The following is a 12059-nucleotide window of genomic DNA, read 5'->3' as shown; positions in this document are numbered from 1 at the left end:
TCCATGGCATGGGCTGTAGGAGCAATTTCCTGTCGTTCTGCTTGTTGGAGATGGAAATACGTTTGGTTTGTAGTAAGCTTTATCTCAAGGTATGTGTAATGGATTCATTTTCAATACAAATATTTTGTTTTGTCGTGACTACAGTGTGAAGTGGAGGAACGAATGAGATGATGATATAGGTTGTTGTTATAGTGTTTATTGTTGTTATCTTTCCTTCTAATTCCTTGTATCTTACCAGCTGGAGTCTGCTGCTACATTACAAATTGTCACCCTGTGTTTGGTAAACACCTTTGAGCAATGCTGTGTTTTATGGTCTTGTCTACAGGATTACACGAGAGGGTGGCTTGCAGTGCTGCCTGTTGTCCTCTCTGGTTCTCCATGTTTTTCTGCAACTGTTGCAGGGGAATTTTTCACCTTTTGACCAGCCAACTTCTTGTCTGTACAACCATGATCTCCCTGACAACAAACGTTGTAAGGCAGATGCGTTAGAAAACTCTCCAACTTATTTGTTCCATAAATCCAAAAAAAAAAATCGTTTTGTATTGCATTTCACCCTTATGAGTAGGTACGAGCATTTCTGCCACCCTTTCACCTCTCACCAGCTGGGAAAAGCCTGCGCCGGCCGGGCAGTACCCGCGAAGGGCGGCTGCGAATCCCCCGCCCTGCACGGGGTACCTAGTCACCTGGCCAGAGAAGTGGCGCTAGGGGGACAAAAAAAAGAAACAAAAAAAAACCCAACAGAGGAGAAAACCTACAAGCAGGTCCTCTGTCCTGAATGCAGAGACGGACGGGGAGCACTTTGCGATGCCCTGGAGATGGCAGCATTGAGCAACTTATTTTGCAGACTTGGCTCGCAACACTTGTTTGCTGCTGAAAAGAGGTGAAAGTTACGCGTGCGGTGCATGTCCGCCCTGTAAACAGCGGCTCACGTTGGACATTCGGTTTAATTTGGTATATAATGATTCCGGGAAACACAATTCACCGCTTGACACTACACGGGGAAAACCCTTCTGAGGCCCCTTCCACGCCGCACTGAGCGGCGGCAGGGCCGGCTCTCCGCTCCTCGCCAGGTCTCGATGCGGGGACCGGCTGCGCTGGCAGCCGGGGGGACGTGCCGCCTCGGGCCACGTATGAGCCGGAGGCGGCTCCCGAGGAGCGGAACGGGCGGCGGGATCCTCCCTGTGGCCGGCAGCCGCGAACCCCACTCCCCTCACGGCGGCGAGCGCGCGGCTGCCTCGCCCTGAGGGAGGGGTGGCGGTTAACGGCGGCGCCGCGCTCGGGCCCGCCCCGCCGCGCGGGGCCGACGACACGGGCTGTGGGAAGGCGGGCGGGAGGAGGCTTTCCGTCCGGCCGGGCCCGCCGCGGCGAGAGCCGCCACACTGCAGAGGCCGCCGGCGGCGGCGGTTATAAATAACACCCTGCTGAATGGCGTCTACGCCTCCTTACTACGCGCCGCGCCTCAGTCTGGCCGGGCGCCGCCCCCCGCCGCCGCCGTGACGGACAGGCGGCAACACCAATGGGAGCGCGGCCTCTGGCGGGCGGTGCGGCGCGGGGGCGGGGCCGGGCCCGGCGGTGGCGGCCCCCGCGGCAGCGCTGAATGAGGGCAGGGAAGGAGGGAGGGCGGGCCGCGGCGCTGGGCTGGCCGGGAGCCTGGTGGCGGCGGCCCCGGGTATGGTCCACGCACTGGCGCCGTCACGTGTTGTTCTCCTCGGAGTGAGCCTGAGCGGCGGCGGACGGAGAGGGCTGAACTGGCGAGCGCGGCCCCCGACGCCTGTTTTGGTGCGGGGCGCCGGAAAACTCCGTGAAGAAGCCGGCGGAGAGGGAGTTGCCGCGGCGGTGCCCGCTCCCGCGCCGGCCTGGGGCACGGGAGGGGGCCGCGCCGGCGGCCGCTGAGGCGCTGCCGACTGGAATGAAGAGGAGGAGGAGAAGGAAGAGAGGATGTTCCTTCGGCACCCGGGCTGCCTCCCCTCCCGCCGCTGCCGGGCCGCGCCGCGTGTGGAAATGGCACTTTCTCTGCCTAACGAGATGGGACTGAATGGGGTCGCCAGCCTCCTCCGCACGCCCGAGCGGGAGAAGCAGCAGCAACCTCCGCGCTGATATTTGGGGAAGGGGGGGGGGGGGTGTGTTTGTGTTGTGGGCGGCTTTCCTTTTTTTTTGGTGTTTTTTTTTTTTTGTTGGGGTTTTTTTGTTTGTTTTTCCCTTCTTTTGGGGAAGGGGGAGGGAGGGAAGCAGCGTGTATTTTTGGGTGCAGACCCCGGACTTTGCAAAACAATCTCCGCCACCAAGAGGATATTTAATCTGCAACAGAAATCGCTACTCGCGGAGGCAAACTTGAGACGGGGAAGGGGTGCAGGGAGCGGAGGAAGGGGACCCCCGCCCCGCTCCCGACCCCAGCGGAGCCCGCCCCTGCAAGGGAAGATGCGTTTCTCTTTCCCAGCGGCTGCTCTTTGGACGAGACTTTGGTCTGGACTATTCAGGACTGGACTTATTAAGGACGCGCTTACCCATCTAAGGGCGATTTGGGCATAAACAGCAACGCAAACTCTGATTTGGTGCTGGAAGCTGCCTCTGCCACTGAACAGCTGCTCTCACCCTGCTTCTGTCCCTCCACTGTCCCATTCTCAAAAGAGGATCCTGAGCTATTTTGCTGCTTTTTTTTTCTTTTTTTTTAATTGTTGTTGCATGAATTTTATTTTAGGTGGTTGTCTTTTCCGGCTGGCTTGGCTGTTTTGGGGTCTTGTGGACTGCTACCTGCAGTAACAGCTCCACCGCCTCTCATCATGGCTAGCCCCACAGATAATAATGAGGGCTTCTTCTCAGATGTCAGAAAGGTGGGTTACTTGCGCAAACCCAAGAGCATGCATAAACGCTTTTTCGTGCTGAGGGCAGCCAGCGAGTCTGGACCCGCCCGGCTGGAGTATTACGAGAATGAGAAGAAATGGAGACACAAGTCAGGGGCCCCCAAGCGCTCCATCCCACTAGAAAGCTGCTTCAACATCAACAAACGGGCTGACTCCAAGAACAAGCACCTGGTGGCCCTCTACACTAAGGACGAGCACTTTGCCATTGCAGCTGACAGTGAGCCTGAACAGGAAAGCTGGTACCAGGCACTGCTGCAGTTGCACAACAGGGCCAAGGGTCACCACCACCACCATCACCACCACCACCACAGCGACGTCACCTTTGGAGGCAGCAACGCAGGACTGGGGGAAGCAGGTGAGGACAGCTATGGTGAGGTAGCCCCTGGCCCAGCTTTTAAGGAAGTTTGGCAAGTAATTCTGAAGCCTAAGGGCCTAGGACAGACAAAGAACCTGATTGGCATCTACCGCCTGTGCCTGACTAACAAGACCATCAGCTTTGTGAAGCTGAATTCAGATGCGGCTGCTGTGGTGCTGCAGCTACTCAATATCCGCCGCTGTGGTCACTCTGAGAACTTCTTCTTCATTGAGGTGGGGCGCTCAGCTGTCACTGGGCCTGGTGAGTTCTGGATGCAGGTGGATGACTCAGTGGTGGCACAGAACATGCATGAAACCATCCTGGAGGCCATGCGAGCCATGAGTGAGGAATTCCGGCCCCGCAGCAAGAGCCAGTCTTCCTCAAACTGTTCCAACCCCATCTCTGTGCCTCTTCGCAGTAGGCATCACGTCAACAACCCTCCACCCAGCCAAGTGGGGCTCAGTCGCCGGTCCAGGACTGAGAGTGTCACAGCCACCTCTCCTGCCGGTGGTGGGGGTGGAGGTACAGGTGGCAAACCTAGCTCTTTTCGGGTTCGAGCGTCGAGTGACGGGGAAGGCACGATGTCAAGGCCTGCCTCTGTGGATGGTAGCCCAGTTAGTCCTAGTGCTAACCGGACCCATTCACACAGACACCGTGGCAACTCCAGGCTCCATCCTCCGCTCAACCACAGCCGGTCCATCCCAATGCCTTCCTCGCGCTGCTCTCCTTCAGCCACCAGTCCAGTCAGCCTGTCATCCAGCAGCACTAGTGGCCATGGCTCCACCTCAGACTGCCTGTTTCCACGAAGGTCTAGTGCTTCGGTTTCTGGCTCCCCTAGCGATGGTGGATTTATTTCTTCTGATGAGTATGGTTCTAGCCCGTGTGACTTTCGCAGCTCTTTTCGCAGTGTGACCCCAGATTCATTGGGACATACCCCACCAGCTCGCGGCGATGAAGAGCTCAACTACATCTGTATGGGGGGGAAGGCCACCTCCTCTTGCTGCAGCCTGGCAGCCCCCAATGGCCACTTCATCCCACGAACCTGCCACCCGCAGCAGCAGCCCCGCTACCCTAGTACACCATGCTGTCCTCGAGGTGGTAGCGAGGAGGTTGCCGACTTGGAGAAGGCATTCAGGAAGCGGACTCATTCTGCAGGCACTTCGCCCACCATCTCCCACCAGAAGACACCCTCACAGTCCTCAGTGGCCTCCATTGAGGAGTACACGGAGATGCTGCCTTCCTACCCCTGTGGCAATAGCCGTCTGCCCTCTTACCGGCACTCGGCCTTTGTGCCCGCTCACTCGTACCCGGAGGAGTGCCTGGAGATGCACCACCTGGACAGTGGCCATCATCGGACCAACTCCACCCCGCACACAGATGATGGCTACATGCCCATGTCACCTGGCGTAGCCCCTGTGCCCAGCGGCGGGGGCCCCCCAAAGGGTGGTGACTACATGCCCATGAGTCCTAAGAGTGTGTCGGCCCCACAGCAGATCATCAACCCTGGCAGGGGAGGCCGCCACCCTCCAGCCATGGTAGACTCCAACGGCTACATGATGATGTCCCCCAGCGGCAGCTACTCCCCCGACAGCGGCTCTGTGGGCTACAGCAAGATCTGGACAAATGGCGCCGGCCACCACCCGAAACTCTCGGTGGAGAGCAACGAAGGGAAGCTCCCCTGTGGTGGCAGCGACTACATCAACATGTCCCCAGCCAGCGGCTCCACCACCAGCACCCCGCCTGATTGCTACTTTGGGGGTGCGGGGCAGCCGGGCGTTGAGGAGGCCGCCACCGCGTCGCACCACAAACCCATCTACTCCTACTTCTCGCTGCCACGCTCCTTCAAGCACATGCACCGGCGGGGCGGTAGTGGGCTGCTGGGGGCTGGCGAGGAGGGCAGCCCCCAGCCCCGCATCGCTCTCAGCTCTGGCCGCCTCCTCTACGCAGCCGAGGACTCTTCCTCCTCCACCAGCAGTGACAGCCTGGGCGGCGGTGGCTGCGGTGGCACCGAGGGCGGCCCCCCGCCACAAGCGCAGCCCCCGCGGAAGGTGGACACGGCCGTGCAGACCAAGGGCCGCCTGGCGCGACCCACGCGCCTGTCGCTGGGCGGCCCCAAGGCCAGCACCCTGCCGCGGGCCCGGGAGCAGCCCCCGCTCCTCCTGCCCCCGGAGCCCAAGAGCCCCGGCGAGTACGTCAACATCGAGTTCATCGCCGGCGAGAAGCCGGCCTTCCCCTCGGCCGCGCTGGGGCTGGGCTTGCCGCCGCCAGGCAACGAGGGCGCCGAGGAGTACATGAACATGGAGCCGGGGCCGCCGCGGGCCCACTGCCCCGCCGGCTTCGTCGCCGCCCGGGCGGCCTCCGTGGCCCGGGCCGGCCGAGGCGCGACCCCCGGCGCCCGCGACTACGTGACGATGCAGCTCGGGGGCGCCGCCGCCGGGGGCTCCTGCTCGGACTGCGCCGACAGCCCTTCCCCCTGCTCGCCCGCCCTGCTGCTCAGCTACGCCGACGTGCGGGCGGGCAGCTCCGCCGCCCAGAAGCCCCCGGCGGCGGCGACAGCTTCCCCGGAGCTGCCGCGGCCGCCGGCCGAGCTGTCGGCGGCGCCGCCGCGCTCCTCCTCCCTGCTCGGGGGCCCCGGCGCGGGCAGCGCCTTCACCCGCGTCAGCCTCAGCCCCGGCCGCAACCAGAGCGCAAAGGTGATCCGCGCCGACCCGCAAGGCGGCCGGCGGCGGCACAGCTCCGAGACCTTCTCGTCGACGCCGAGCTCCGCCCGCGGAGCGGCGGGCAGCGGTGGCGGGCTCGGGACCCCCTTCCCCTGCGGCGGCGCGGGGGGCGCCGAGGAGGTGAAGCGCCACAGCTCGGCCTCCTTCGAGAACGTTTGGCTGCGGCCCGCCGCGGGGGAGGCGGCCGGCGCCCCCGCTGCCCGCCGGGAGCCGGGGGCCGCGGCCGCGCCGGAGAACGGGCTGAACTACATCGACTTAGACTTGGTGAACGACTTCAGTCACCGCCGCCACCACCACCACCTCCACCCCCCCGCTGAAGGCGCCGCGCTGCCGGGGGGCAAGCAGCAGCCGCCGCCGCCGCCGAAGCCCCCGAGCCAGCCTCGCGGGAGCGGCCACTCCAGCGAGGACTTAAGCGCGTACGCCAGCATCAGCTTCCAGAAGCGGGAGGAGATGTAGGAGCCGGGCGCTCGCCGGGGAAGGTGAGCCGGGGGCGGGGCGAGGCGGGGCGGCTGGAGCCGCGGCTCCGCTCAGGGAGTTGAGCCGCCCCGGGCGTCTCCGTCGGGAGGAGCGGTGGGCGCCGAGGGGCGGCGGCCCACGGCTGCTGGCGTGATTCGTTCCGCGGGGGCTGCCGGCTCGTGGGGAGGCCCTGGGAGGTGCCGCAGCGCGAGCAGCGGTGGCTGTTACACGTTCTGTTGGCGTCGTTGTGCGTTTTGGCCTTAATATCTGCCCCGTGTAGTAGTCCAGGAGCCCAGCATCATCCCTGCGGGTGTCCCAGGTGTTGGCCCTCACCTGCCTGGGCCGGGGGTGGTTCCATAGCACGCGTGGGTGCTCCTGGTCAGTGAGAGGTACAATACTGTGTTCACCGTGTTGCCACATTTCTTTACTTTTTGGAATTAGGCGTGCTTCAAAAGTGCGTGTAGGGGGAAAAAAAAAAAAAAAAAGCGACTTAGCTATAGCGTAGGGCTGGAAAACCGGAAATCCCATCGTAATCCTGGTTTGGTCAGGCATCACCCTCGTGGCCAAGGGTGAAGCGGTCGCCCGTGCCAGCTCGTGCTTTCGCATGTGCAAAACACGGCTAACGGCATCTGCCTCCCGGGGCTGTGGTGAGTGGTAATTACGTTTTGTTTGGAAGGTGCTTTGAATTCGAAAACAGACTTCAGAGCATTGGATGTGCCACTTGTATTTCAGCTGATACTAAGCGTGGCTGTCCCGCGCTCGCAACAGTGTTAAACACTGTGTAAGAAACGGGCCAAATGAACTGTGTCTTTGGCGATGACTGATATGTTCTATTTTCCTTGAAGCTTTTCATTTTTAATTTGGGAAAAACTTCTGCCAGGCTGTTGCACGTTGATTACAGGCATGTAAGATGAGTAGGAGCATTGTTGCAAGCAGTGTGATGTTGGTGCTATGTGGGAACTAAGTGCAGCACATAGCGAATACAGTGCACCTGTGAGAGTCCTTTCATGGAAGGTAAGGGCTGTTTTGGTGCAGACAAGCACTAGTAGATAGCTACCCCGTTAGTCTTGTGACACTTGATTTTAGCTGTTTTCTACATACTTGAGCAGCAGCAATCATAGTAGTTTAACTTTGTGCAGTGACTTGTGCAGTGACATTGGTAGATGAATCTCATACCACTGTTTACATCATAAGTGTAATAAACTTCCTATTTGTATTGCCTGTTTCGGTTCAAGGAAACGGTAGGGCCTCATCCTGGTATGATGCCTGGGATCATATGTTCACTATTTTTATGTGTTTTCCATCCTTATAACCTGAAGAGAAGCAAAACAGTCTCTTTACACTTGCTACTTCGCACTTGCTGCTCTTACCTGTTAGAGCAGTGCTGTATTAGGTGTTAGTCCTATGTGACCTTTGAATACCAGTTTGAGGTAAGGTTTAAGATGAGCGCAGGTGTTCCTGGTCTGGTTCAAATGGTGACTGGTAGGAAGTGGTTATTTTTGTGAATATCTGACAGGAGCATGCTAGCTCTCACAGTATGTTGTCTGTGACCAGACTTACGCTGCCACACCCTTTCTCTTCTCTGGGATGTGCTTGCAAGAATCTGTCTAGACTGTCTTCGAGGTCCCTGTCCTTACCTTGGGAACCGTATCTGCCTGGGGCAGCATTGGTGTTTTGAACTCTTCAGGTGGACGCTTTTGCCAGAGGATGCAGCATATTGTGCTATAAGGCACATTGCTAGGAGCATCACTCCCCCCCGCCCCCGTTTGTCTGCTAAGATGGGGGCAGCAAGTGTGGGAGAAAATCCTTGGTCAGCGTGTGGATAAATAATAATAAACATGTGTGAGAGTATGAGAATGCAGGTCTGAGGGGAGCAGTGTCATAACAGTTACACAGGTTTTTTTCCAAATGCACCATTTTATTTTGCTGTTGACAGCTTATTTAATTGATCCTGTGTGTCGTCTTTAACATAAAAGCTGTGGCAATGTTGTAGGTACCTGCTGTTCAGTGGAGGATTAAGATGTGTAAGACCTGATGTAAAAACATGCTGAAAAATGTTATGCAGGTGTTTTTCAGAGCAGTGTTGTGAAAGGTAGTGTCTAATAGAGTAATTGCTGTTTGAAGTTGGTTCTTATTTCCCAAAATTAGGAATGGACTGAGTAAGCGCAGCTGCTTCTGGAAGGCAGGGGAAGTCAGGCTGTAATTGTATGGGGAGTTTGTAGCCGTGACTGTTCCCTTCCCACTGTAAAGCTGTGTTAATTTTTTGTAGCTTCCTCAGACATTAACCCTTTGGACTCTTATTTCCCAGACTAGATTTCTCACTCTCAGCTGAAACTTTCCTCACAAAATTCATCCCAGCTAGCTTATCTGTTGTTGAATGTGTTAAGGAAAAATGCCAACAATGTTTTGTCCATGTTAAACAGTTTTTACAGCTGTTTTTTGGTACGTCCTTGTACCTTTTCTGCTTTGAGGTGGAACTTGGGTTTGTCAGGGGAATTGGCCCATGTAGGTTATACCTTATGCCATCCTTGAGAAAATTTGCCAGGAGGTGAGCGATTTACAGGCCTGCAAACAGTCTGTTTGCACATGCCTAAAAAAGTTGTTGAGCACCTTCAGCTAAACTGTTCTCCTGAAAGTCCATGTGCAGTGAGAGTGCTCCAGTTCCCTGAAGCTTTGCATACCCTTTCCAGCGAGCGGGCTGTGCTGCCTCTGCCTGTGCCGGCTTTCCCCCGTGCTCCTCCTGGCAGGTGAGGCTGTGCGGGGAGGCGGCTGTTGTTTCTCCTGTTGGTATCTGAGCCCTGTGAAAGAGGAAGGAAAAGCTACTTGGTATGTTTACATGTATGGTAGAGAGGAGAGACCATCCAGACCTGGGAAGGGAGAGGTGAGGCCACAGGTATTGGAACAAGGGATGGGGAAGGCTGCATTAAGTACCCTTTCTTTCCTCTCCGTCTCTTTCATGGGTTATTATTTACACTTTTAATCTCAGAAGTGGCGAAGGGACTCCATGTGCTGCTTTTTTTTTTTTTTTTTTCCTTCCTCTCCACAGAGCAGCCTTCTACTCTACCCCAAAACTCTTCTTTTATCTGTTCTGGAATTTTCTATTTCAGCTGACAAGACAAGGACCCCGAATGTTGGCCATGATTGTTGCTGCTTTGCTGCAAGCTAGCTAACTGTTTTCCTCTTCCCTGCTCCCCTGTCCTCCTGCCCAGTCACCTCTGAGTTGCTCAGGCATTACAATCTGAAGTATTTTTAACCTCCTTCAAGTGTACTTATTTCTTCTAACATTAAAGATACTGGCTGAAATAATCACGTTGTTTTCCAAATTTAATTAAAAAACATTTCTGTTGCACCTGGAGCATTCCTCTGCACTCTCCAATCACATTGCATTCCCTGTCATATATTCTTGGCTGTTTCCTAACAGCTGGCCCTGCCCTAGCCTTTCTAGCTCCCTTCTCTCATCTTGTTAAAAGTGCAGCAGTTTCTATGCAGTCTTGCATGCTCCCCTGCCCAAACGCTTCCCTCTGGTTCAGAGAATTGGGTACCATTGTGTGTGCCTAGCCTAGGTGGTGACTCCTTGGTGCTTGGATCCTCTGATCGGTGGACTTTTATGCTGTAGCTGGCAGGCCACAGTGCTGCAGTAGCTAAATCATGCTGGGAAACGCTGGCCTATGGTATGAAGAAAGTGAGGCGAGAGCTAGAGAGGTGGGAGAGCAGTGTTGCTGTAAGGTGTTTCACTTCTGCTTAGAGTTTTCCATGCACAGATGTGGTGGGTTGACCCTGGCTGGATGCCAGGTGCCCACCAAAGCTGCTCTATCACTCCCCTTCTCAGCTGGACAGGAGAGAGAAAAATGAAACAAAAGGCTTGTGGATTGAGATAAGGAGAGGGAGAGGTCACTCGCCAGTTAGCGTTGTGGGCAAAACAGACTCGACTTGGGGAAAAAGTAATTTCATTTATTACCAATCAAATCAGAGTAGGGTAATGAGAAATACAACCAAATCTTAAAACGCCTTCCCCTGACCCCTCCCTTCTTCCTGGGCTTAACTTTACTCCCGACTTCTCTATCTCCTACCCCCTCCAGAGGTGCAGGGGGACAGGGAATAGGGGTTGTGGTCAGCTCATCACACGCTGTCTCTGCCGCTCCTTCCTCCTCATGGGGAGGACTCCTCACACTCTTCCCCTGCTCCAGCGTGGTGTCCCTCCCACAGAAGACAGTCCTCCATGAACTTCTCCAACGTGAGCCCTTCCCACGGGCTGCAGTTCTTCACAAACTGCTCCAGTGTGGGTCCCTTCCATGGGGTGCCGTCCTTCAGGAACAGACTGCTCCAGAATGGGTCCCCCGTGGGGTCACAAGTCCTGCCAGCAAACCTGCTCCAGCGTGGGCTCCTCTGTCCACGGGGCCACAGGTCCTGCCAGGAGCCTGCTCCAGCTTGGGCTTCCCATGGGGTCAACAGCCTCCTTGAGGCATCCACCTGCTCTGGTGTGGGGTCCTCCACAGGGTGTAGGCAGCTATCTGCTCCACTGCCCATGGGCTGCAGGGGGACAGCCTGCCTCACCATGGTCTTCACCACAGGCTGCAGGGGAACCTCTGCTGTGGCACCTGGAGCACCTCCCCCTCCTCCTTCACTGACCTTGGTGTCTGCAGAGTCGTTTCTCTCACTCTCACTCCTCTCTCCAGCTGCAATTCCTGTTCTACAGCAGGTTTCCCCTGCTGCTTAAGTCTGTTATCCCAGAGGCACTACCACTGTCACTGCTGGGCTCTGTCTCGGTCAGTGTGCCAGGTCCATCTTGGAGCTGCCTGGCATTGGCTCTATCTGACATGGGGGCAGCTTCTGGACCGTTCTCACAGAAGCCAACCCTGTATCCCCCCTGCTACCAAAAGCTTGCCACGCAAACCCAATGCACCAGATGAGTAGATGTTGTGGATATGCTGTGGATCCTGCTTTTGGGATTGCTGTGAGAAGAGAAGGCTCCTAGAACGAGTAGGGGTTTTGACGATGAACTGCTGATAGCTTGTGTTCTGAGTGTATATAGTCAAAAAATATTCCAAAAAGGAAACCATTAGAAGTTGGCTCCAGAGAAACAGGAAAGGCTGTAGTAGGAAAGTAGCATGAATCCAGGTATGTGGCTTTGATCTGCAAAGCTTCAAAGCAAAGCCATTATTCCCCTGCCTCATTTCCATTTTGTTGATGAGTCTGAGAACTTGTGAAAGTGAGTGCTAATAACACCGAATAGAATATGTGTAGCGTGAGCAAGTGGTAACTTGGCTCACTCCTAGCTTTAATGATGCCTGTTTTACCCAGTGCATGGGTGGTTTGGGTTTTTTGGTGATGTAAGACAACAGAATACAGTATAATGGGAATACAGTACAATGGCATCTATATGGTCATTATGTCTTTTGTCTGGTTTCAGTTAAAGCAAAGCATTACTAAGGGCAAGAGCTAAACATTTGTTTGGGTCTCATGAAAATACACATGATGGTAAACAGAAAATTACTCACATAATTCTTGTATAATATACCTGGATTCTTTTTGTTGGGACATTGCTTGCTTTTTTGTTTTTTGCTTTTAATAGTTTTCAATAGTTGGTTTTGTTTCATCAGGTTAAAAACTTTAAAAGTGGAACAACAGAAACACATCAAATGCCAAAACAAAGCATGTACAATTAAA

At 55.8% G+C, this 12059-nt stretch overlaps 1 protein-coding gene across 1 annotated transcript; it reads left to right on the top strand.

The window, feature by feature from the left end:
- Positions 1-2735: 2735 nt before the first annotated feature.
- Positions 2736-6392, top strand: IRS1 (insulin receptor substrate 1). The gene has a single exon (XM_009947977.2). It carries the CDS (start codon positions 2781-2783, stop codon positions 6390-6392), a length of 3612 nt encoding a protein of 1203 aa, XP_009946279.2. The 5' UTR covers positions 2736-2780.
- Positions 6393-12059: the final 5667 nt, after the last annotated feature.

This window comes from Leptosomus discolor, chromosome 7 (genome assembly GCF_034619465.1).
Source record: "Leptosomus discolor isolate bLepDis1 chromosome 7, bLepDis1.hap2, whole genome shotgun sequence".
Taxonomy (NCBI): Eukaryota; Metazoa; Chordata; class Aves; order Leptosomiformes; family Leptosomidae; genus Leptosomus; species Leptosomus discolor.
Note: the sequence above shows the minus strand (reverse complement) of the source record. Positions and strands in the feature narration are given on the sequence as shown.

Bases quoted from the DNA above. Each gene is read 5' to 3' on its own strand.
- IRS1 (XM_009947977.2), top strand. From the start codon at position 2,781: ATGGCTAGCCCCACAGATAATAATGAGGGCTTCTTCTCAGATGTCAGA.